A 26,533-nucleotide genomic window follows, 5' to 3' on the forward strand; every position below is an offset into this window, starting at 1 on the left:
CAGGACTTTACTTTATAATCCAGTCGGCTGTTATCTTTTGCAGCCATCTATTTTTACCACAGCACACTGGTATTGTTTTTTGATGTAGGCCTACAAGTCCATGCATTAAATTGGTCTTGGATCAAAATACATTAATTTCAGTAACTACAAAATCAGCCTTATGTGGATTTGGAATGAAGTACAACCAGTGTATATTGGTAACTTCTGATGCTCATGGCTTTCTGCAAATGTAAACCCAAGATTCAATTTCTGGAACTAAGAGCGACTTACAACAGAAAATACTGTAAATAAGTCATTGTGGTCACACAGGATAGTATTAAAGAGGCTGACCGACCAGAGGTCTATTGTTAGGGTTAACTGGGTTTACAGCCACTCCTGAACCATACATGACAGAAGAATCTTACGGCTGCTCATTTTAGTCCAAAATCATCTTATCAGATGAAGGCAAATTCTGTATTTTATTTAGAAATGGAGGCCCAGAATCTAAGTTGCTTAAAGTCCAGTCTGAAGTGTCCACAGTATTTGATGATCATTGTAGTTTTAGTGTTGCCCCATTCAGTTTTTTTCTAGGCTAAAGTCAGTGCAACTGTTTAGCAGGAAGCACTCGGCACTGTAAACTCTTCCCTCTACTGCCAATTTTTAGTTAGAAATCTGTTATTTTCAAGCAGGACTTGGCCTTTACCCATCTGTCAATGTGACTGATCTGGCAGCAGAGTAGCCTGAACCCATTAGAGAGGGTTATGGAGTTAAGATTAAAATGCTCAAGACCAAAGGCTATAATTTTGTTTAGCTGAATGTTGTAATAAAAAGCAACCTGGGAACCAACTTTTGTTTATATTCCACTCTTGTGATGCACCTTTATGGCTCCCTCAGCTTCATTGTAATGCGTCAACTTTTGTAGTTCGGTGAAGGCGTGTTTTAACAATCCGAGCATCAGTTTTTCCACTAATGCAGAACCTAAAGCCCCATTTACACAACCTTTTTGAGATCGGTCTGAGCTCGGTAACCGAGATAACCGTCGAGTGTAAATGGAACGCACAACTGAACCGAACCGTGCCGGATACAACCGAACCGCGCTAAACTAGTAGAAGTTCATCAGTAGGACTCGGTTCAGTTCTGGCTATGTTCTCGGATAACAAAGAGTGCATGAGCCGACCGCGTCATCTCCTTACAGTCCACCTCCGTAATCATGAAATTTCAGACATTATTAAACATACAAGCTTGTGCCACATGATTTCCATTGATGATTCTGCTTAGCAGTGTGATGAACCTCCACGTCTGTCATTGTTTCCTGCGTTTGTAAGCCCTGATTAGACTATCGTGTGTCAATAGTAGCCAATAGCCGACTCTGTCAAGAAAATTCAACAAAGGCTGCCTTCTTCGCCTGACTCTCCGTAAACAACGAAATATCACAACCTTAACCATAATCAAACTTCCTGAATGTTAGAGGTGCCGCTATGTTGATTTGCTTGTTTCCCTCTAGAGCAGTGTTTTTCAACTCTGGTCCTCAAGGTACACTGCTCTGCATGTGTTGGATGTTTCTGAGCTTCAGCACACCTGATTCAGATGGTTGCAGTTCAGCAAAGCCTGATAATCTGCTATCAATTGATAACAGGTGTGTGAAAGCTGGGAAACATCTAAAACACACAGGGCAGTGTGCCTTGAGGACCAGGGTTGAAAAACACTGCTCTAGAGAGCAGTAGTACCGTAGATCGTCACTAGGAGGCGAGGAACCGTGCTAGCGTGGTGTGTAAATGGTTGTAAGGTAGGATGACCAGACGTCCCCTTTTTCCTGGGGGAATTTCAAAATCATCCGGGATTTTGGTCGACTACAGTGCAGCAGAACTGAGCTGTCAGCACCGTGGTGAATTTTGGTTTGAAGTGGGATATTGAATATTCAAGCTCCGCGCAGTCAGCAGGATCTAGCAAATGGTTGTTCCGACTGAGGCACCTCGATGTCGGCCAGCGTCTCTCAGCTGCTCCCTCCTCCCACACGCAGTGATACAGTTCGGGACGTCAACAAATTTTTGAACCAAGCACTCTTAAGAAACAAAAATCATTAAATTCCTTTTCTTATGATCAACTAAGACGAAAATAATATAAAATTATGCCAATAGATAACATATGTATGGCATACTTGCTTTTATGCAATTTTAATTTTAAGCTATTTTCAATTTTTAAGATATTTTTAAAGACAAAAGGTGGGACTTTTCTTCTATAGCTTCCAGGTCATGTGACCCACTAACTTGTTCATTCTTAATGATTTTTTAAAATACAAAAAAAAGTGATATTTCTTCCCCTCTGAAAAGTGTCCTCCTTTTCAGAAACCCAAATCTGGTCACCCTATCATAAGGGGCCGAGCACGGCACGGTTAACTGATCCAAGCTTGTTCCGAAATCGGCACAGATCGGTTTTCAGAGGGTAGTATAAATGGGGCTATAGCAATACACCGGGACTGCAGGGGCCCTACTATTCTAACAAGGGGGAAATATAAAGCTTAGGTTGTGTTTCTCCAGCTTTATGGCACAGCTGATACTATTAAAATGAACTTTGACGTTGTTTAAATTGTATCTTAAAATATGAGCTTAGGTTGGATTTATCCAAAGATCTGGACCAATCTAATGAGTGTCTATATATAATTCTACATAAATCTTCATTAGTAATGCTGGCAAACTGTTTTAACGTAAAATGTGGACAAAAAATTAAAAAATTTGTAACTGAGACATTTAAAAATATATATATTTTTGTCTCTAAAGCTGCCTCATTTAAAAGATATACTGAAGCAGCTCCCCTTTTATTATTACTAGCCACAGATTAAACAAAACAAAACAAAAATGCTGCCTTCAGAAAAAAAAAATGTGCTTGAAATTTTATTCTGTTGAGATTTTAATATCTTTTGGCGGAGAAAAAAAAACCCTTCTCCAGTTGTCTTGAGTCATTTTAATCTGTCAAGACTATAAATCAGCAGACAAGAGTTCTTTAAATGAGGCAACTCTCTCCAGGACATTATAAAGTGTACAGATGTTCAGAGATGTTTTATTCTGGCTCATATTTCCAGACTTTACTCCCTCCCCCTTTTCCATTTTCCTTGTCTTAGTTTATTGTTGCTGTTATTGTCTCCCCTTGCAGGGTCCAGGGGATCTGGCCCCCCATCCTCTCACCACTGGCTCTCAACTCATCTCTGCGGTACTGCCCCTTGAGCATAAGAGCTCAGTTTCCGCCCGCCCCCATTCTTCTTTCTGCTACCCCTTAAACACCATTCCTCGTATAAGATTTTCACCCCCACTTTTGTTTTGTTTTTTTATACTAAAACATTTTCATTAACATGCAGTCTTTGGGCTCTCTTTGCTCACTTTAACTCACATTCTCTCTGTCATAATGCTTGCCTGAAAATGCTTACTTGCTGAGCCGTCCGCATCCTAACTTTGTCCCCTTGCTCTGATTAGAACTGCTCTGTAATTACTAATGGCTAACATCGTGGTTGCATGCGTTTTAATTTGAGTGCACTTATATAAACCAATAAAAAAACACTGATTTAAATAATTGGTGTTAAATTTGAGACCAAAAATAGTCAAATAACATTCAATGCTTGTTTAAATATTCTTGTTCCATTATTCTCTCCAAGTTTGGTTGTTTAAAGCAAAAACTCTTGCAATGGGCCTACATGATCCTTGTAAATGATCTGGATTTTCAAATGAAATGATCGATTATTTTGTTCCTTAAGAGTTTTACTTTCCTGCTGTTTTCTGTTTGCGGACGGCACTCACTCTGCAGCGCTCTGCTGTAAAGGCGTTAATCAAGTGAACAGTGTTCTTATTTGGTATTACCATCTGAAAGTCAATTTCTGAGATGTCACGAAGATGTCTAATGTGATGAGATAAGCTGCTTGTGCGTAGTATCTCCTCCGAACTGTTTACATTTTTGTGAGATTGCTCCAGAGGCACCATTGTCCGGATGCATCAAGTTCTCTGGTTTTAAAATGATTAGAGAAAGCCCAGTAACCCTGAGGAAGCAATCTCTAAACGCGTCTGTCTTATCCACATCAGATCCACCTGCACAAAGAAATGTGAAGCAACTGTTGAAAGCAGAGCGTTGCACCTCCTTTCCGGTGGTTGATGCTGCGAGTCAGAACGCAGCTGCTTGGTGACATCAGGTTCAAGATTAAATCTTATTACAAAAAAGGTTTCTTTATAAGATGCCCTCAGATTTAACTCCTGCTGATGATCTGTGTCGTTGCTTTGAGGGACACCCGGCGGTTCATGCGGACAGAAACAAAGCAAACGCTGGTCATAAAATCCAAATAGATGAAGCTCTCGTCGGGATATCACGGCCACTGCAGCCATTGGGCGAAAAATTTTCCACTTACCCCCTCTCAGGCCAAAACTTCTCTTCATTTGTCTCCCACAGTTTTCAGTGTTTGACTTCCAACAGAAATCATTGTTTGGAAGCAGCTTTTGGTGTTCAGTCTTTTCATGTTAAGTTTATAAATAGTTATGTTAAATAATCAAGATCTCAACCTCAGTGAAAATAATCGTGGTTATCATTTTTTGCCATTAAGCAGCCCTATTCCAAAACTTTGGTTGCTAAAAATGAACTAATTCTCCATTGGAGACGAGAATACTTTGTAAAGAGCTGCAGCTGCATGATTAAATGGCTTGCAGCCATAGATGCACGGATGCCTTTTGTTTGATAAACGTTTAACCTGCTAATAACATTTTCTCAACCGAATTCTCTTAAAGGTATAACTTAAAGCATTTATATTTTTACAGCATTTCGGCAATGAGCACGCAGTATTTATAATGTGTAGAGGTGATGTCACAACCTCTGGGGAAAAGGAGTCCCCCCCCAAATGTTGTTTTAGTCTGTACTTTGAGCCTTCTATTACCAATTAGGATGATATCATTTAATAACTATGAAATTTTAGAGCGTTAGCTAAAATGTGTTTTTTTTTTATCAATGTTTTGAACTCTAACCTGGTCTAAGGTGGGCTGTTTTATAAGCCTCAGCGGATAAACAAAATCTTCTTTTCTGTCTGCCGTTATCTGTTAAAGTTCTACTTCATTTTGAAGGTTAACTTGTATAGGAAGCACATTTTAGATGATGTCAAGGTAAAATGCCCTCCCAAAACAGCAGAGGGTATAATTGGATAAAGCCAAAATAAATACTAAATATAGCAGAGAAGCAGATGATAAAAGTATCATTTCCTTTTTAAACTGAATTCCATCATCGCACAGAAAATAAACAACTGAAGCTTTTTTTCCAAGTCACCTCTTTAAGTTCATGTAAAGTTTGTTTCTGACAGACCAGTTGTTTCTCAGGGTCAGTAAACCTAAAAAAAAACCTTCCTGGGTGTCGGCATCTCTTCTTGCAGCTAAAGTCATGTGATCACTCTTAATTTTCTTCCATTTTTAGAATCATTTGGAAAAAGCAAATGTTTGGAACAGTAGGGATTTCCCACTACATCTTTTTCATTTACAATACCGCCATTTCAGCCTTTTGCAGTGTGCAATGTTGGGAAAGACTCGGAGTCATATGACTCCCAACAGAGAACAACAATCAACAACAATAAATAGAAAAACTCCCCTATTTATTATAAACCAATGGGTTACAGAAAGTTTGAAGAGAAGCAGAAAGAAACGTTTCCATCAGATTGCTTAGATTTTAGAGGCAGGCAGATATATTTCTATATTCCTTTTCTTCTTGATATCGGACCGATTTTAAATATTAGCTTTTGATTGGGACTTTCCTATTTAACAACATCTTTTATGCCTCTGTATATATATTTTTTTTTTGTCATCTGTGTTCCCGTACAGATTGTGGTTTGCTGACATCTTGCAGGATTTAATAACATATAAATCCTATCCAGTGTGGATGAAAAATGGACTCTGCTAAATTCTGATCTGAAACTGCTTTCAATGTTTACATTTCAAGAAATTGCTTTTGTTTTTTTAGCCGTGACAAATTCAAAATATGTTCTCTTTTTTTCATTTTAAACTTCTCTATTTTTCTACTTCTGGACTCTTTTCAGATCTAGATTTAAATTTTGACACCTTTTTTTTTTAAACCTGCTTTTTTTTCTGGCCTAATTACTTTAAATATATATATATTTTTTTTCTAAATTAAGCCTTCCATCTCAAGACTTGATGTGAGACTTAATCCTTGATTAAAGCAGCACTAAATATTAATTTAATATAGCTTCAAAGTACCTTTGGACGTATTCAAAGTTTTCACGATAGAATCGATTGATTAGAAACTCTGGACCAGAAAACCATCCATGAAACTTTATATTCCACTTCAGGTAACATTCTCCCAGCTTTGTTCTCATTCTCGCAGTAAAAGGAACAGATTTATGGCAGCCTAATGTTAAGTCTTTGGCATCCATAGCTACACGTCCCCCGCTGTGCTTCTAGCAGGTGATTATAGAACAGTTTTAGGAAGAGAAAATAGGAATAGAATCGGGACCGAGCTCACACAAGACTGTGCGTTTACTTTGTGGTGAGACCATCAAACAAGAACAAGGATGCCAAACTGATGCAGACCTGGTGATGTTATTATAATCAAATCATTTTAAACTGTTTGCAAGAGAAGAAAATGCCGCTGTACACTAATATACATTTTATATGTGTATGCAGATATAAATGGTATATTTAAAATAAAAAAAAAAGCTGTCATCATTGGACGCACTGTATATACTGTATATCCCATGCAAATTTGTCTTCCTTTGGCTAATTTTTCTTTGACAATTTGAGCTGATGTAAGGAGCAAATTTCTCTACTATGAGATCAATGATGTCAATCAATCAGTATAGTTCCAGCTGGTTTTAGAGTAGGGGTGGAACGGTTCACAAAATCCACGGTTCGGTTCACGGTTTTTGGTTCGGTATATGTTGATTGTTAGCCTGACCTGGTCGTCGTGTTGCTGTTAGCATAAACAAAACGCGTTGCACAATGCTTGCACACTGTTGCACTTTTATCCACAACTTTCTTTCTGCCGTCATCGTAGGTCACTCTAAATGCAAAGTGGTCCCATACAGCAGACCTATAAAGTGCTGCTGGCGCGTCTTCCAACTCCTGTTCTTTCCCACTCGCCATACCCACACAATTCTCCACAACAACTGATTTTTTTGTACTACACCCGGCTACGCTGCTTCGCTTCTTCTTCTTCTTGTTTACTACTGGTGGTTGGCTTTGGTTGCAGTACCGCCACCTTCTGCTCTGGAGTGTAATCGCTTCGCTTTTGAGAAAAAAGAACAGCGCATGAACCGAACGCAACACACTGTATACTGGTGGGATGCAGGTCAGTTGTAGGACAATCAGACCTCCACCCAGAAATTACTTAGTGCTGCTTTACATGAAATCAGTTCATGATTCAGTTGCACTGTTGGTGCTGTTATTAAAGAGTCTGGTATAAAACCTAGTAGATTCTCACTTTAAAAAAATCCTTTTTGTTGTAGGTTTTTTTCCCCCCCATTATTTATGCACACTGTAAAAAAAAAAAAATATATATATATTACCTAATCTATAGAAATATGTTTTAGTTTATCCCTCTTTTAAAAACGGTGCTAATATTACTAACATATTTGGTAAGGAAATGATGAATGTTGTTGACTGTGGTAGCATCTGCTGGTGGTTGTGTTTCCTAGTGTTGGGTGGTCTGTCACAGATGGTGGTTAACATTTCCTTACTTTCAGTCCCTAATCCTTTCTTGTGACGCATTCCTATGCATTATTATGTGCTTAAGTTTTAGTTTGCTCTGCACTTGGTTGTCACTTGGCTGTTGCTTTGTTTGTGTGTTTGTATAGTAGCTTTTTTTTTGTCCATCTGCGACTTCATAATGAAAGAGTGTCCTTTTGTTTTCAGCCTGAACCAACAGAGGAAGACATAGAGAAGAACCCCGAGCTCAAGAAGTTGCAGATTTATGGCGCGGGGCCAAAGATGATGGGACTTGGACTGGTTGCAAGGGACAAGGGTTTCAAGAAAAAAGGTTTGTGATTTTTTTTTTTTTTTTACTTTATCTTTTTGTTATAATAGAAAGCCCATTTTGTTTAGGTATTTTCCATTAGGAGCTGTTCATCTATATTGTGTTTTTGGTGAGTTTTTATGTCTGACACTCATGAAAGCGTTCCAACCCTTTTGAACGCATAACATCTAAATGTGATAAGCATGAGTTTATACATTTTTTTCTCTCCTTATATTGCAGTGTACAGCTCATTATTTCCTTTGCCTGTTTTTTTTTCTCTAACATTCATTCTCTGTATCCTCCTACCTACTGGGCTTGTTGTGTGTACATGTCAGAATCACGGTAAATCCACTACTAAACCAGATATCTGCCTCTGTCTAACGGGGGACACACCCCATGCACCGTGCCGCTCTAAACGCAGCTAACTGCTGGAGACTTTTGAAGAGAGAGCTGAGCGAAAAGGCAAAGCTCTCAATTTACCGGTCGGTCTACGTTCCTACCCTCACCTATGGTCATGAAATTTGGATCATGACCGAAAGAACGAGATCCCGGATACAAGCGGCTGAAATGAGCTTTCTCCGCAGGGTGGCTGGGCTCTCCCTTAGAGATAGGGTGAGGAGCTCGGTCATTCGGGAGAGGCTCAGTGTAGAGCCGGTTCTCCTCCACATCGAGAGGAGTCAGTTGAGGTGGCTCGGACATCTTCTTCGGATGCCCCCTGGACGCCTCCCTCGGGAGGTGTTCCAGGCATGTCCCACCGGGGGGAGGCCCAGGGGACGGCCCAGGACACCCTGGAGAGACTATGTCTCTCGGCTGGCCTGGGAGCGCCTAGGGCTTCCCCCAACAGAGCTGGAGGAGGTGTCTGCGGAGAGGGAAGTCTGGGAGTCTCTGCTTAGTCTGCTGCCCCCGCGACCCGGTTCCGGATAAAGCGGGAGACGACGAGTACGAGTATAAAAAAGAGATAAAATATATACACATATAGCTCTTCTATATATATCTATGTATGTATAGATATCAAATAATAATAATATCAGTTGTGGCACAGTTTTTGTTTTTCCATGTTTGATAAACAAGGATGTTTTTGATTGTTTTGTAAAGCTTTTGTATTTTTCTGACCTGATGCTGAACTCTTCATGGTGACATAGAGCTGAATTAGATAGTTAACCTTAAATTTTCCACGCTGTTATCAAACCAACATCTCTTTGGTGATCCAACATCATTTTTTGGTTGTTCTTGAATAAAAAAAATTCATCACAAGATGCAGATGATCTTGCATCAACACTAAAATAGGGTTATCTTTGCTGTAAATATGAATGCATGGAACTAGGGCTGCAACTGATCATTTTCAAAACCGATTAATCAGTTAATAATTTTTTTTCTGTTAATAATTGGATAGCCAAATATTGAAGACTTTTTGCGAAATTAAACCCAAATGAACTAAAGCTTTTCCATTCGAGGCGTTCTGGATAGAGCATCAAAGCTCAAAGTGGGCTGCTCTGTCAGCTAAAGGCATGTTTTAGTCTCTATACTCCAGTTAACAATTAATCGAATACTAAATTAGTTGACAATTATTTCAATAATTTATTAATCAAAATGTTTTAGCCCTGCATGGAACCATTAGACCAGCTTTGAGCATCAAATTTATTACCTTATTAGTTTTACCCCAGTTTTTATTCATGATGCCCTTTGGTTTAGTTGCTTATTGTGTCATTTAGAGCGCTTCAGTAAAAATTCATTTGGTCAGATTTTTCTACATATACTTTGAATTTATTTGATTTTTACAGTAAGGTTTAATCACTTTTACGCTTATCCTCCAACTTTTTCCTCTTAATATTTTACCTTCTGTCATTACATCTGTCAGAGCAGTATGTCAGATCTGATATATTACATGTTGTTTTATGTTAGACTTCCTGATTAGTATATTATGTGAATGTGGAATCAAATGGATGGAGATGGGAAAGCACAGTCCTTACCCATCTGCATCCATTTTTCTGGGAGTAGTTTTTCCAAAAAGACGTAAATGCATCACTCGCTCACTTTCCCTCCCACGTTTCTCGAAAGTCCTGCTGGCAAAGTTAACTAGGTGAGATGGAGGATTAAGGTGACGGTGAAAGTAATGAAACAGCCTGAAAGACTTGGTGGCTCTTCAGATAGTGAAGGCAATGGATGCAATGGAAAACGGCTTTCGATGTAAAAACATTGGAGACCTTAAAAAAGCAGAATATTTTCTGATGAATCATTCTGAAAGAGGAAAGTCTGCTCATCACCACCACATTTCTAAAGAATTGTGAAATTCACTATGTTTTTTTTTTTCTTTCTTTATTTTTAAGGAGCAGAAAAAGTTATAAAACTGCAGACTGTCGGTGGTCATTTGGAACAGGCTCTTAAAAAGGAAACCATAACTAGTGCTCTCCTTTATAAAATTTGGTGTGTCTTTAATAGACTTCTCAGATCTAACGTCACTCGTCTGTCATGTTTCGCAGCATTTTGTGCTTGAATTTTACTAGATGTTGTAACTTTTTGTTCTTCATTTTTGGTGGTCGATCAGTTTGTGCTCCAGTCAGTCATTTCTATTTAGCACCTGGATGGTTTGATTATTTCTCATTGCCAAAGAAAACGTTTTTAACTTTGTGTTTTTGTTTGCAAATATTTTGCAGTTAAAACAATGATATAAGTCATGGTAGAGTTAAACCCTGGCTCTATGATTTTTAGGGAAATGTGACATTTTTTTAATGCTGCTAAATATTACAGTGAAGATCTTAATCCATCCCCACATCATTACCACTTTCCCTAAACTTCCTGATCCTGGTTCAATCTACTGCAGATGTGTGCATAAAGGAACAGGAAGTCCATCACCATGGTGACCATGTTGTTGGCAACCTACTTTAAAGGCATACTATGCAACATTTTTTAGTTAAATAATGTGTTCCAATAACGTTTTGGATGATTAAATGAGTCATTTCAGGTCGAACAAAGGTTTTCTCGGCCGCCCTGGTGGTCTGTAGGGGAAATACCGTACTTGCAATTGCAGGAGCCCTCGGCCCGCACCCACAGGCTCAGAAGTCTGGTGCATCGCGAGAGTCGGTCTTGCTTTACGGCGAGAACTGCTACACGCCCCCAGTGAAAGGCATGCTTATTGCTAGCGCAGTGGCGATATTTGTGCAGTTATCATGGCGGAACCAGCGAGAAAACAGCGAAAGCACATGTCGGAAACATGCTAAATTTTCAAACTCAAAAATTGGAACAAAATAGTCACTTACAGCAGTAGACATGGTGATTTGTTGCTTTCGCCTGTCTGCTAAGCTCAAAACAACCGCGCCTGGCTTGACGGAGAAACCAGGAGAACAGCTGAGCATATTTACGACAGTGCACTTTTACTTTCGCCCTCTGGGGGGAGCCTCGCTGGAAAATCAACACCGGTTGCATAGTATACCTTTAATCCAGGATTCATCCAAGAAGCCCTTGTACAGATATTTCTGATTATGACCGGACAACTCCAGCTGAAAATTTATTAACTTTTTTTATGCGTAATAAATACCAACTTTATTTTATTCTGTACTTTTATAGATTTATTTTTTAGGTCATATCTTCAGTCCTTGTAAAAATATCTCACTGCACTGGTGACAGAATAGGGCCTGCACAATAATACAGTTTAAATGGGGCAACAAACCAAAATAATCACTTCCCTCAAGTAACTCAAATCCTTTTAGCCCTGCTTCTGATCACATGTCTCCATTTTAACCAAAGAGGGAGATGTTTAAATATTGACTGAGTGTGATGTGTTTTATATTTTTTTAATAACTTCAGTTATTCAGTAAAAATCCAAAAAAAAATCCACTAGACTTGGTTTCCAAAGTTTGAAAACGTTTTGCTACCTCTCCAGGAAGCTTTCTCAATTCAAATGCTTCCTGGAGAAAAATCCACTGGAAGTCCAGTGGATTTTTTTTTTTAACTTTAACAGAATGACTATGACCTGGATGACTAAGAATCTTCATCAGCAAACTTCAGTTATTTTAACAGACCAGGTCTAATCTTGAATATTTTTCTTTCAGATGATCTGCCTCAGACTGTTACCATCAAGGAAACCCCAGTTCCTGCTTCTGATGATGCACCTGTTAAATCGGAGCCGTTGGACCCTGAAGTGAAGCAAACTGATGGGATTTCTTCCAACCCTCAGCTTCCTCCCCATACTGTTACAGTGAAGGCTGAGCTGAAGAAGGAAGAGGAGGAAGATTTTGATGATGATGGGTCCAAAATGACCATGAGGCTGAGGCGAAACATTACTAACCCACAGCGTGTAAGTGGAGTCATTGGTACTCTGATAAATCCCTACATGAATGCTTCAGTCATTCTCATCTAATGAGCTTAAGATCACCATTTTTTTTTTTTATCTTCTTCTTCTTGAAGGCGGATTCATTTGTGTGTCGGATGTGTGGCCGGGGAGACGACGATGAGAAACTCCTTCAGTGTGACAGCTGTGATGAGAACTATCACACATACTGTCTCTTACCCCCCCTCACCGATCCCCCCAAAACCAAGTGGCGATGCCCAAAATGTGTGGCAGAAGTACGGTCAAAGATTTTTTTCTTTTCGCCAAAAAATTACTTGCCTTGTTTCAGAGTTTCCTCGCTCACTACTTGTCTCTTTCTCAGGAGTGCAAGAAACCGTCTGAAGCATTCGGCTTTGAACAAGCAACACGAGAGTATACTCTGCAGAGCTTTGGGGAAATGGCTGATGCTTTCAAAGCAGATTACTTCAACATGCCCGTTCATGTGAGTGCACCAATAAATGACTGTTTGTTAGAAAACAGGACTCCGTCTGACTTAAAGCATCTGAACCCTCTTGTTATGTGTAGATGGTTCCTACTGAGCTCGTGGAGAGAGAGTTCTGGAGATTAGTCAGCAGTATTGAGGAGGACGTGACCGTTGAGTATGGAGCAGACATACACTCCAAAGACTTTGGGAGTGGATTTCCGATGAATAATGGGAAGAAGGAGCTTACAAAAGAAGAAGAGGTATGCTTTGCATTTCCTACTGTTGGCTCGTTTATGAAACGTTATTCCATGGTTCAGGTTTATGAAACGCACATAAAAATTATGTGTTTGAGTTGTAGTAAACTGCTAAAGTAAATGTAGAAAAAGAATCTGGAATTAATCAATGAAATTGTGGACTTAGTATAATAGTCTCTGCTTTCTTTAACTACAACAGTTATGGTAGTTAAGGATAAAGATGTTCGATTGAATAAGATTTCTTTTTAAAAATGATCATGACATTTATAAAAGAAACTGTAATCAGTTGCTTTTTTAGGTATATAATGGGTCTCAAAGATGGTGTAAAAAAATAAATAAATAAAAATCTCAAAGATCCCCTGGATCTTTAAATTAATCTATATACTTGAAGTATTAAAAGAACATTTCCCTGGACTTGATTAATGAATGACCATATTTGGACTCCGGACTTTAGTTGGCACCTCACTATAAGCCGCGCTCAACAATAAAAAAAAAAAAACAACAACCTGGAAACGTACATAAATAAGCTGCACAGGGCTATAAAGGGCCGCTTATCCTCCTGCAGCAGTGTTGCAGTGAGCTTGTTGCAGATATTTTTGATTTCTATCCAATATTTAAGAGTGGTCTGCGCTGTTATTCCACGGCACAACACAAGAGGAACAATCAGGTACTAGCTGTGAGTCTAGATACGGCCGAGGCCGTGAGGAAGTGGGGGGCAAGTTTGTGTGACAACGGAAGGACATGATGGCCGAAAAAGAGCGGGGATCCAGATGGTAAAACAGTCCCAGCATTCTCGCGCACCTCGCTCTTCGAGCTGGTCCATTTTCACGAGTTGTTTTCCACAATGACGGTCATACAAACAAAACTAGCTGGTAAGGTACCAAACAGGAAATGCACATAGTGTAGAGCGGATGTAGATTTGACCAATCAGAGGCCTCCTGTCTGCGGCACTGTCTGCGGTCACCATTTTCGAGAGGCTCAGCAGAGTGCCTGCAGAAGAGGCAGGGCACATTTGCGTTCACCGCGACGCACATGCAGACTACCTGGTTCTGAGTATAAATCAGCCTTAAGCTGCTTATATCTGCTGAACTGTTTCCCACCAAACCTGTAGGGGGAGCTCTACTTATAGTGCCTGGAGTAGGGACAAAGAATGCTAGCTCCAGTTAGCTTATTGGCTCACAGCAGTAAGAGCTAATACTGAAAAATTGAGCTTTGTCGGCTCTTTATTTAAGTTCTGCAGGAATTTAGCCCAGTCTCTTCGTTGGTTCGGCAGCTTTAATGCGGCAAACAAATGTCTAAATGTGTGAATTCAAGACATTTGCTCTCCGTTGTGCCTGCTACTAGCATGTTCTTGTGCTAAATGCAAATTAGCACCTTATTAGTTTCTAACTTTGACTCCCCGCTCTTCCAGTTAGAAGAAAATCCACAGAAAAGCTGCAACTTCTTATAAGCCGCATGGTTCAAAACATGAGGAAAAAGTAGCGGCTTATAGTCCAGAAAATACGATACGGTCAGGAAGAAGTCGTTCTTAAAAATCTCCATCAACATGTATCCCATAATCCTTTGTCTTGAAGAAGGTTTTAGGGATGCAGCTAAAATAGTCAAGATTGCAATGAGAAAATAAAGACTAAATAAATAATTAATTTTGATTTCTTCACAAAAACAATTTAGCAGATTCAGAAGACAAATATTAATTTGTTTACTGGTAAATATAGATGAAATTGTCAAATAAGGTTTTCATACATGTCCATATAAGGAGAATCATTTCTAGTTCATACATGTGCTAACGGACCATTTTTAGCTCAACTGACGCCATGTTTTTTTTTCCTCTTTATTGGTGTTGCTGGGCAGGAGTACGCACGTTCTGGCTGGAACCTAAATGTGATGCCGGTTCTGGAACAGTCCCTCCTCTGCCATATTAATGGAGACATCTCTGGGATGAAGGTGCCATGGCTTTATGTGGGCATGGTGTTTTCAACCTTCTGCTGGCACATTGAGGATCACTGGAGCTATTCCATCAATTACCTGCACTGGTACTTCATCTTCAGCGCCTCTGTTTTAGCGTTTTATGTGCATGTTTGAATAAAGATTTAATGTTTAGGTGCTTATGAATAATTTGCGTCTCCATTTTATCTCCAGGGGGGAACCCAAGACTTGGTATGGGGTTCCTTCTGCTGCAGCCGAAAAACTCGAAGATGTTATGAAGAAACTGACTCCCGAGTTGTTTGAGTGCCAGCCTGACCTGCTGCACCAGCTCGTCACCATCATGAACCCCAATATTCTCATGGCTCATGGTGTCCCGGTCGGTCCTGCATCCACACCTGCTCAGAAGGACCATGTCATGAAAGTTATTTTAATTACCTTTCTTCTTTCCTCCTAGGTTGTGCGCACTAACCAGTGTGCTGGTGAGTTTGTAATCACCTTTCCTAGAGCCTACCACAGTGGCTTCAATCAGGGATATAATTTTGCTGAAGCAGTCAACTTCTGCACTGCAGATTGGGTTTGTATCCCCACTTTTGGCTTGATTTTTAGATTTACGTGATACTGAGGAGTCAATCTTTAATAAATCCCTTTTTCTTTATTACAGCTCCCTGCTGGTCGACACTGTATCGAGCATTACCGCCGTCTGAGGAGGTATTGCGTGTTCTCTCATGAGGAGCTCACCTGCAAAATGGCTGCCTGCCCAGAGAAACTGGACCTTAACCTGGCTGCGGCTACGCATCGGGAGATGTTTATTATCGTCCAAGAGGAGAGAAAACTGAGGAAGAATCTGATGGAAAGGGTGAGACTTGGAAATAAGTCATATCCTTCAGAATTCTAACAGGGTTCCCGCGGGTCCTTAAAAGGCATTGAATTCTTCAAAATAAAACTAAGGACTTAATTGGTATTTTAAATGTCTTAAATTAGTCCTTTGTAGGTCTTAATTTTTAAAACATAAATGGGATTATTTTTATTACGATTTATTTTTGTAATCTAAATAAAACATTAAAATTGGAATTAATAAATCTTATTTAAAAAAAAAAAACAACTCGCCATTATTGGTTCCGTCCCGATAGCGGAACCAATAAAAGCGTAGTTGTGGCCGGGACATTGGGGAGATGTACCATTAACTTTTTGTCTGAAAAATATGAGCAAGTGTAAATGTAATGAAAATTGTCTCCATCCAAGAGTTTTCTCCATGGCTAAAACCAGGGAACATACATGAGGCTCAGTGGATTTTGTGCAAGAAGTCATTCAAGCTCAGAACGATGGGAATTAAGGCAGTGGAGTCGCACATGCGAAGCGCGAAACACAAAGCGTCAAAATGGAGTTACCGAGAAACAGCCGGTATTTCTCGGTTTAGTTCCACCCTTGTCTCTGCAACGCCTCCACTTATCACCAAATCAAACATATTAACTACACTGGTTATGTTGTGGCTTTAAAACTGATTTTTGTTCCCTGCTAAAACAAAGTTTGTGAATTCAGTTAAATAATTGTTAAAATATATCTGTCATTTGTGTGTTTTTAGCTTTCTTCCTGTATGGGAAGCTTTTCAAAATTTGAAACATTAGTGCAGTGGTTTATGTTAAAATAAACCTTTGGGTTAAGTTGTCACAAGCGGGTTTTTCTTGTGTTTCTTGTGAATTTGGTCTTAAATCTTTATTTCAAGTGGCATTAAAAAGTCTTAAAAAGTCTTGAATTTAACTTGCCTTATGCTGTAGGAACCCTGTATAAATGGTGAACAGTAGCTAACATGGTAGTGAATATTCTGTTTGTCCTTGGGTGACTTGCAGGGTATCACAGAAGCAGAGCGAGAAGCATTTGAGCTACTTCCTGATGACGAAAGACAGTGTGATAAATGTAAGACGACATGCTTCCTCTCCGCTCTGGCCTGCTCCAACTGTCCAGAACGTCTGGTGTGTCTCTATCACACTCAGGATCTCTGCATCTGCCCCACTGAAAAGCTCTACCTCAGGTATTTATCCTGTTGGTGCAAATGCTCATCAATTTTATTGTACTTTCTGGAAAAAAAAAACTTGTGGTCCGAGAATAAATTGCAGTACCACTACAAGTATGGATCATATTTTCTGTCTTCAATCTTTAGATACAGATACACCTTGGATGAGTTGTTAGCTATGCTCCATCGGTTGAAGGTCAGGTCAGAGTCCTTCGATTCCTGGGCCAACAGAGTAAAAGAGGCGCTTGAACAGGAAGAAGGAAGCAAAATAGGTGGGATTTTTTTTTATATCTAATGAAAACTAAACATTAAACAGAATAGGTGATGTTGGTTTTAAGGTGAAACTAATCTTAAACTGCAGAAATTCACGACTTGGAGAAACTGAAGGCCGAAGCAGCAGAGAAGAAGTTTCCTGACAACGAACTTCTCAGGAAACTCAATACTGTTTTCAAAGACCTAGCATACTGCCAGCAGAGCAGCGCCGAGCTCCTCAGCAATTCAAAGACCGGGTGAGAAGGATGATGAGTTGATCTTACATTCAGTGTTTATTTTTATGAAGGTTTATGCTTATTTTGGTGTTATTTCTTTCAGGGATAACAGGATGACCTTGGCTGAGCTGAAATCTTTGGTTGACAAAATGCAAAACTTACCTTGTGGGGTGAACCATTTAGAGGAAGTACGGGTAAGAAGCATGTTATTACACCATATCCCAGCCCAGTGTGATCAGGGCTGCAACTAGCGATTATTTTTCAATTCGTTAATCCGTCAATTATTTTTTCGAAAATCAATTAATAATCGGATAGCCAAAGGTTCCTTAAGAAGAGTTTTTATGAAATTAAACCAGGTGAAACAAAAACTTTTCTACTTGAGGAGTTCTGGATACAGCATCACAGATGAAAAAGTTTTAATTTTTTGGTATAATTGCTGCTCAAGATTGGCGGCTCATTTTACAGTCTCTATACTCCAGTTAACATTTAATTTATTACTAAATTAGGTGACGATTATTTAAATCCATTAATCACAATTAATTGTTTCAGCCCTAAGTGTGATCAAAATATTTTAGTCTCAAAAGCTAATTTGTACGGAAGCCGAGAGCGGTCAGGTCCCTCCTATACTCTTACAAGGTGGTTTTTTTTAGAGAAAATGAGTAAATTTTTTCATTATCTAAAGATAACGTAAGCCGTTTTCTTACAATAGATGATAATTTTCTCATTAGAAAGCCGTTTTATCGTTTTAACGAGATGATTGGCGTGCGTTAAAACTGATTACATCCTTCAATACCACAACAGCAGAAGAGGATTTAGAATTAAAAGTCATGGCTACCTGTGTGTAATTCATTTAATAATCCTGTGTTTAACTTTTAGGTAACGAGATGACGTTGTTGGTTTGATCATTTACTCTTACTTCTGATTAATAAGCAATTAGACCAATGCCTCCGGTGCCTTTGCGCCGGGTGTTTTCTGAACAGCCCCGGTGTTACGTCTGTAATGGGTATAAGATGCATTAACCCCCAAAATGTTGTTGCTGTTTAAAAATTAATGGTTTAAACATGATAACAAGACAGTTATGTCATTATCTAGAGAAGGCAAAGGAGTAGGGCTGGGTATTTTCGCCAAAGTCCTGAATTGATTTGATTTTGATTAATACCGTTCTAAATCGATTAATTTCGATTTGATCTGTTTTTACAATAGTAAAAGTGGTTCAACTGTGTTTCAAAATACTCATGTATTTTGTTTTTTCCTGTCACATTAAACACAAAGTGCAAACTTGTAAATCAGACAGTTTAAACATGAGATGTGAACAAAACTGTCTCATAAGTGCAAACAGGTTTGTGAAAAGTGAAAAAGTGAAGCCTCACTCGAGCAAGCAGACGTGACACAGCAGACATGCATGAGCTGCGTTATCATCACTGCACAGACAGTATTTGCAGCGTTGTCTTTAACAACTACAGGGTGTTTTCAGGTCGGCCGCCATTTGTTAATGTCTTCAGTCAACCTATTGGTTATATTTCCAGCTGTCTGGCGTGAAGTAATCTTGAGTGCATCTTTCCTGCTTGTTTGAACGTCACACGGGTCACTATAAAATGAATGGATCTCATTCCCTAGACATCGATTTTGCAAAAATTTAAAGGAATCTTATTCAAAATTGATTAAATCGCTTTTTTTAACCGAGCCCTACAAAGGAGGAAAAATAGAGTACGGCCGCTCTCGGCTTCCGTAGATTTGATGCATATTCAACTGAAGTAGGATATTTCCATAAATTCCTTTTATCTGATGGTCTTTCTTCAATTTTTCTAGGCGGTTTTGCAGACTGTTGAGGATTTCCAGAAACAGGCCCAAGTTCTTGTCGGTGACAAGGACTGGAAGAAAGAGTCGCCGTCTCCTGAGCAGCTGCAGGGTTTGTTGGAGCAGGGAGACAAACTGCCCGTTTTGGTGCCAGAGTGTAATTTACTCCAGGGTCTAAAGGCGCAAGGCCACTGGCTGGAAGAGGTGAGGCGAACGCTTGGCACTGAAGGAGGAGAGAGGCACGAAGTTACACTGGAGGTGCTGAGGAACCTCATGGAAGCAGGTTGCAACGTGCCACAGAGTGTTTCTGTGGAGACGGCGATGGCTGAGCTGCAGGAGCTGCTGACGATCGCAGAGCGCTGGGAGGAAAAAGCACAGATCTGCCTAGAACAAAGGTAGCAAAACCCATTCATCATTTTCCCAACAAAAAAAATGGCAGCTGTGATCATGATGTAAAGACATCAAGGAATCCTTTGTTTTCCCCCTCTAGGCAGAAGCATCCTCTTTCCACCCTGGAGGCAATTGTGAATGAGGCTCTGCTTATTCCCGTCAAGCTTCCCAACATTGAGGCTCTGCGAGGCTGTTTGACACGAGCTCGGGCCTGGGTCACCGACTTGGAGGAAATCCAGGTACAAAGAAGAAACCTTTACCTGTTAGGCTTCACTGTATCAAAGCATTTTTTAAAGCTATAATGGCTGTAATAATGGATTTTATTTCACATCGATCGTTTCTTTAAAGCTAGCTGCTGTGTTTTCTGTTCTTTTGATGTTTTGCTGTAAACACAGTAGTATGATCAGGAGTAGATGGTAAATTAATGACATGGTGGAATGTGCTGTAGAATGGGGAGCATTACCCATGCCTGGATGACCTGGAGGGCTTGGTGGCCATTGGAAGGGATTTACCAGTCTTCATGGAAGAGTTAAGGCAGCTGGAGCTGCAGGTGGCCAGTGCTCACTCCTGGAGGGACAAAGCCACCAAGACCTTCCTAAAGAAGAGCAGCCAGCACAGTTTACTGGAGGTAAGACTAAAATATACGTATTGGAATAGAAGCATCCAGCAGGTTGCAGCTGATTCATGATATCTGGGATTACTTAAACCTTGTCCTGATTTTGTTTTTAACTTTTTATCTGTAAATATTGAAGCAGATGTGATGTTTTCAGAGTTAGAGAATTTCCTTAAATCCGGATTTTACTTTGTTACATTCCAAAATTATCTTGTTTTAATTAAAGCGGGTCTTTAGTATGTTATATTGATGATTAGCAGGGTTAGATTGGCTAGCATTACTAAATGCAGTCTTTGTCCTTAGAGATGGCTTGACAGACAAAGATTGATCAGAATATCTTAGTTGGTTTCTGGTTAGTCTTCCCGTTATTAATTTTAATTGAACTTCATTGATCTCATTGGATAAATTTAATCTCTGCATTTAACCCATCCCCTTAGGGAGCAGTGGGATGCCCTCGTGGGGCGCCAGGGGAGCAGTGTGGGGTTAAGGGTCTTGCTCAGAGAGCCAGAGTTGCAGTCTGTGGGAGTGGGGTTCGAACTCAGGATTCCAAGCTCTATGCCATAACCACTAGGCCACCACTAGGGGAGCTATCTACTAAATGCCTCTTTCTCCTACTTCCTTAATTTCCCTGGTTCCTGTAATGTAAATTTTTTTTGTGAAAATGTAATGCAGATATTCTTTTAAAAACTTCCTGAAGCTTCTTAGAGTGGTATTTGTTACAATACAAATTTTCTTGGTCCTTAATGTCTGTTTTAGATACTATTAAGAGCCATTGTGGGGGGGTCCAAAGAGCCGCTTTGGGCTCTGGAGCTGCAGGTTGCAGAGACTTTTCGGTTTATCATGGAGCCTAACCAAGAGTGGTAGATCTCTAAACAAAAGGGTGGCCTAAGATGGGCTCTAAAATTGCGGCTTATAAGCCTAAATTCTTTATCATTTATACCTCGCTGATGCCTAGAAATAGAAACCTGGTTTGTTTAGTTTGGTTAAAAGCAAAGTAAACTGGAATCAGTCGGTGATCGTACAATTCCTCCTTGACTACTGGATTTATTAGATCTGTAGAGTTTTGTTTTTACCCTTTTAACTGTGTGGTTCTGTAATGTGACCCCATTGACATCACTTCTTCACCTCCTGCAGGTTTTATGTCCGTGTGTGAAAAGGCGGGAGAGGCGGTCTGAGATGGAGCCGTTGGATGACACTCTGGAGCTCTCTGATTCCAACACTTTGGGGCTCTCTGCTGAGGCGTTGAGGGACCCTGCAGCTATTGTAAGAACTCTGATGCTGTCGTCGTTGTTCCTGCATTTTTATGAAAAACCTTTAGCTATTTCCCTGTAGAAACATGTTTTGTCCCTCACTCTCAGCTTGGTTTTTGTGATTCTTCTTGCTTTCTTTTTAGGTTTTGGCCTTCAAAGAAGGGGAGCATCAGGAGAAGGAGGCACTTCTGAGGTTACAGAAAATGAACATGTGTAAATCAGGACTTAATACAGCAAGCTGTAAGGAAAACGGGTGGTCGGATAAAAAGGACACAGACATGTCTTGTTACTCTGAGAACTCTGTTAAAGAGAACGGAAACGACAGCCACAGTCGCATCACTCCTCCTCAGTCGGTGTGTGTGTGTGCTGGGCCTCCCCGCGCTCCTCAGCTCCGCTGCCATCTGTGCAAGGACTGGTTCCATGGCGGCTGTGTTTCTTTCCCCTCCCTCCTGCCGCCCTATAACCCGCAGAGCAATCATCTTTGTTGGTGGGACTGGGACACCCGCTTTTTATGTCCACAGTGTCAGCGATCGCGGCGCCCACGTTTGGCGACTATTCTTGCACTGCTCGTAGCCCTGCAGAGGCTACCCGTGCGTCTGCCAGAGGGAGAAGCTCTCCAGTGCCTCACCGAGAGAGCGATCACGTGGCAGGGCCGAGCCAAGGAGGCGCTGGATATGCCCGAACTGCGGCGAGCGCTTCAGGAGCTGCAGGAACTCGCAGAGAAAGAGGAGGAAAAGGATGCAGAAGGGAATTCGGTTATTGTTTTATCAGACTCTGATGGAGGAGAAGGAGAAGATGGAGTTATTGATTTAACAGCGGATAATTCACCCATAAAGAAAAGAGAGGAACTCCATACTTCTCAGGTGATTTATATTTTCCCCTAAATGTAAAAACAGAACCTGATCGTCTGTAAACACTACACAGTTTTAAATGTCTCTTATGTCCCTGTTTGGCAGGCTGAATGCCAGAATGGTGTCGGCAAGAAGTCAAATGTTACAGGTAGGACACCTTGCTGATTACTTCCTTATCAAAAAGCTATAGAAAGTAGCTGGATTTAAAAAAGCTCTCTTGTTTTCTTCCAGGTGTGGGATCCTTGCTGTCCCTGCTGCCTTTGCTGAAAGGCAGAGTGGTGAAGCTTTCCCCAGCAACCAGGAAGCAGCTAGAGGAACTGCAGCTAGAAGGAGACCTGCTGGAGGTCACCTTGGACCAGACGTACACCATCCACAGGGTCCTGCAAGCTGCCTCAGACCCTCCCAAAGAAACGCTGAAAACATTTATTCAGGTTAGACACAAACAAATAGCAAAAAGCTATTGGTAAACTCTGCTGTATAATGGTGCGTTCAGATCGGACATGGAATTCCCCGCGGGGCTCAGAACGGGAGAGTCAAAGTCAAAGCTACACACATGAGGGAGTTAAACCTATAAAGGAAATGTATCAAAGAAAAGGTGAAACTGATAAAACTTATGTTTTCTAACCTGTAGTCTGATTCTGACTCTTATTTCCATAGAACCCATACACACGTTTATTTAAACTTTGTGTATTTTAAGACCAAGTTTTATATAAATTCTTTAAAAAACAATGAATGATCTACGCTTTTTTCAAACTTTGCCCACTTAGCGACTTTAAGGCTGTCTTTAGTGGCTTTTCAGACCCTTCTAGTGACTTTTAGGTGCTTTTAGAGACTCTGCACTTACTGTGTTCTGGGAGAATGTGGAGCTACTTTAGCCCCTCCAGCTTCCAAAGTCAGTAGGTCAGTAGGGGTGTAAATCACACCCATCATTTCGATTCGGTATCGATTTCCTGACCCAACAATTCGATTATTTTCGATACTCAAGAATACACCACGATACGATTCGATCAATTGGTTCTTTTTATTTTTTTCCCTTACAGGCTAGACAATGTTTCAAATTTGAAATAAATTAATGAAAACTGTAATATCGTTATGCATTTTATTTGAGAAACAACAGCAAACAACAGAAGTAGAAAAGTTGCACTCCACCTATTCCTATTAAAACCTCATTCACCCTTAATTGGTATTAAAATGTCTTAAATCTTTCGTAGGTCTTAATTTTTAAAACATCATAAATAGGATTATTTTTATTACGATTTTTTTTGTATCCTAAATAAAATGTTTAAATTTTTAAATTTTTTTTTTTATAAAAAAAAATAACGGCTCGCCATTATAGGTTCCGTCCCGATAGCGGAACCAATAAAAGCGTTGTTGCGGCCGGGACATTTGGGAGATGCACCATTAACTTTTTGTCTGGAAAATATGAGCAAGTGTAAATGTAACCAAAATTGTCTCCAGCCAAGAGTTTTCTCCATGGCTAAAACCAGCGAACATACATGAGGCTCAGTGGATTTTGTGCAAGAAGACATTCAAGCTCGGAACGATGGGAATTAAGGCAGTGGAGTTGCACATGCGAAACACGAAACACAAAGCGTCAAAATGGAGTTACAGAGAAACAGCCGGTATTTCTCGGTTTTATTCCACCCTTGTCTCTGCAACGCCTCCACTTATCACCAAATCAAATATACTAAGAAAACGATACAAAGGAAAATAGCTGCAAAAAAGACTTAGCAATGGTTAGGTTGTGGCTTTAAAACTGATTTGTTTTGTTCCCTGCTAAAACAAAGTTTGTGAATTCAGTTAAATAATTGTTAAAATATATCTGTCATTTGTGCGTTGAAGCTTTTCAACATTTGAAACATTAGTGCAGTGGTTTATGTTAAAATAAACCTTTGGGTAAAGTTGTCGCAAGCGAGTTTTTTTTCTTGTGTTTCTTGTGAATTTGGTTAATTTTTATTTCAAGTCACATTAAAAAGTCTTGAATTTAACTTGCCTTATGCTGTAGGAACCCTGATTAGCAGAATATGTCTTATTAAACTGCCTACAGAGGCTGTCCTTATTTGGCTTCTGGATTTGTAACCTTCCTTTCCTTCACAGATTGAGCTTGAAGAACAGAAAGCGATGAGGACGAGTCGTGGACGGCCCAAGGAAAAAAGGAAGCGAAAGGGTCACAGCGGCAGCAGTGCGGACGGAGCAGATCACCCCCTGGACGTCTCCCAGTCCAAGAAAAACTGTCCTCCTCACTTTAATGTTGAAATCCATCCAGAGGTGAGACTTTCTTTTTTTTTTTCTTTCTGTTCAGAAATGCTTGCAGATCCGTTCTGGTCAAACCAAAGTGTAATCATGTTTCTGTTTGTACAGATTTTGTGATGCGGCCTACCTGGGAGCCGCATTCAAACAGATCTGTTCAATGTGAGCAGCAGGACTTTCCGTGCCAGAAACACTGTCAAGTTCTAGAAAGATGCGGGACATCCCTCCTCCTCACCTGCTTCATCCCTCACCATGTGATCAGACACTAACAGACTAAAGACTCTTCTTCTACACTCCACCCATATGCATCGAAAAACCCAGCAGTATCCAACTCATCATTATTTTGTAACATACTTTCTTCCCTGAACATTTCTTTCCAGAGACTGTTGAACCCATGTGAGAGTTGCCGTTAAAGCAGCTTTTATGGTTTGGAGCTGTTAGAGATCAGCCAGTTTACGCTGTACTCCCCATGTTGTTAAAAGCTAGTTCAGTCTCAGGACCAACAGCATCAGTTTCACTTCATTTGAGCTCTCACACTGACATCGGTTAAGCTGTGGGTGATTTGAACTTATTAACGCCCGAATCCTGACGCTGCGGTTACAGCGTAGGATTTAAAACTGCTGACCTGAGACAAGTGGCACAGTTACACATTTACATATGCATCTTTTTTTGTTATTGTTGTATTTAATCTTGTGTTTGAAGCTGTTTCTAGGAGACGTGCTTTTTTCAAAACCCCGAGTCAATTTTGGAAGGTGTTTAAAAACAGGCATAAAAGAAATTGGTGCTACTTTTCCAAAATAAATATACGTACCTTTTGGCTTTACTTTTTATCCTTACCTTCTGCTCAGTGCTTTGTTTTAAGATTCCATCCTTTATGACTCCATTACATATTCTGCTTACTCTGATCCACCCTGTCATTATTTTCACTTTCCAGAATAAGGTTACTTCGACAAATTTCACTTTGTCTCTATTTGTTTTCTTTAAGAGCTCAAATGACTATATTATTATTGTTGATATTGCGGACACAAAGTTTCGTGAGTTTGTGTATAAACTTTTCATTTTACTGTTGCCTTTGTTTCTTTTCACTCTTGTTAGAAAGAAAAAAAAATAAAGGTTTAGAATTGTTTAGGAATTCTGGGCTTGTTATTTCTAACCTCAAACCGGTGAAATAGTCGAAATCAAAGAACGGCCACAGTCGTCAAGGTCACAGAATTTATTTATAAAAGCTTTAAAATTGCAGACACGTCACAACATATAACAATTACACCATTTTTTCTCTATGCTAGGGTTTTTAGCAAAGTCATAGAAAGACACACAGTTGGAGAAAAAGCTTTCAATATTGAAGCATATGTAGGGGGGGGGAATCATCTCCGTATCAAACATGCATGGGTCTAATGGAAAAGCAGCATTTCTCTAGGAAGGATGGTGAAACCAGTCCACATAGTAGGAACGAGTTTCAGAAAACAGCAGATGCAGCAGCAGGTATTGTTAGAAATAACTTAAAGGAATCCATTGAATGCCTCTGGTCAGTCATCAACAAAACTCATTCCTGGTCTGTGGGAGAAGAGAACAAAATTTCTCAGTGGGCGGAAACTTACTATGTCCTGCTTAAGCATTCATAACACTTATATACATCAGTGGGTTTTATTGGCATTTATTATTTTCTCCAAAGTTTATGAAGAATCTTAAAATGTTTGTGTTCAACCACCTTTATCCTTAAATCCATCTTAAGAAGTTCCCTAATAAATAAACGGTCTATCCAATTTAAACTTGGTGTAAATCCAGCTGTTCTTTAAAGGCCTCAAAGGTTTCTTAGATGATAATGGTAGAAAAATGGCGTCGGGACCAAGAAATAAAGTGGAAAGGTGATAAAGTTGAGGAGTTTAAAGCACTTTTGTAAATGAAAACCGTGTATCAAACCACAATTTAATAATCCACACGGCCCAGCTGCAAACCTACCACAACATGGTCGTCCATCTTAACTGAGATCCAC

At 40.0% G+C, this 26,533-nt stretch overlaps 1 protein-coding gene across 3 annotated transcripts in view; it reads left to right on the plus strand.

Annotated features, from left to right (window-relative positions):
* Positions 1–25,629, plus strand: part of kdm5c (lysine (K)-specific demethylase 5C) — a 33,322-nt gene extending 7,693 nt beyond the window's left edge. For 2 of the 3 annotated variants that reach the window (XM_038309169.1, XM_038309170.1), the window contains exons 7-29: positions 3,130–3,186; positions 7,860–7,983; positions 12,009–12,253; positions 12,364–12,522; positions 12,609–12,728; positions 12,812–12,970; positions 14,816–14,997; positions 15,104–15,266; positions 15,345–15,464; positions 15,552–15,746; positions 16,738–16,919; positions 17,049–17,173; positions 17,263–17,410; positions 17,493–17,583; positions 19,199–19,581; positions 19,677–19,815; positions 20,025–20,204; positions 21,324–21,452; positions 21,583–22,302; positions 22,396–22,438; positions 22,522–22,721; positions 24,388–24,558; positions 24,652–25,629. In XM_038309169.1, the coding sequence (XP_038165097.1) occupies positions 3,130–3,186; positions 7,860–7,983; positions 12,009–12,253; positions 12,364–12,522; positions 12,609–12,728; positions 12,812–12,970; positions 14,816–14,997; positions 15,104–15,266; positions 15,345–15,464; positions 15,552–15,746; positions 16,738–16,919; positions 17,049–17,173; positions 17,263–17,410; positions 17,493–17,583; positions 19,199–19,581; positions 19,677–19,815; positions 20,025–20,204; positions 21,324–21,452; positions 21,583–22,302; positions 22,396–22,438; positions 22,522–22,721; positions 24,388–24,558; positions 24,652–24,660 (4,044 nt within the window). In that variant the 3' untranslated portion in view covers positions 24,661–25,629. The remainder of the gene's footprint in view (positions 1–3,129; positions 3,187–7,859; positions 7,984–12,008; positions 12,254–12,363; positions 12,523–12,608; positions 12,729–12,811; positions 12,971–14,815; positions 14,998–15,103; positions 15,267–15,344; positions 15,465–15,551; positions 15,747–16,737; positions 16,920–17,048; positions 17,174–17,262; positions 17,411–17,492; positions 17,584–19,198; positions 19,582–19,676; positions 19,816–20,024; positions 20,205–21,323; positions 21,453–21,582; positions 22,303–22,395; positions 22,439–22,521; positions 22,722–24,387; positions 24,559–24,651) is intronic. The other variant, XM_038309171.1, reaches the window with a different exon arrangement.
* Positions 25,630–26,533: the final 904 nt, after the last annotated feature.

Source organism: Cyprinodon tularosa, unplaced genomic scaffold (assembly GCF_016077235.1).
Source record: "Cyprinodon tularosa strain WSP-4 unplaced genomic scaffold, ASM1607723v1 ctg66, whole genome shotgun sequence".
Taxonomy (NCBI): Eukaryota; Metazoa; Chordata; class Actinopteri; order Cyprinodontiformes; family Cyprinodontidae; genus Cyprinodon; species Cyprinodon tularosa.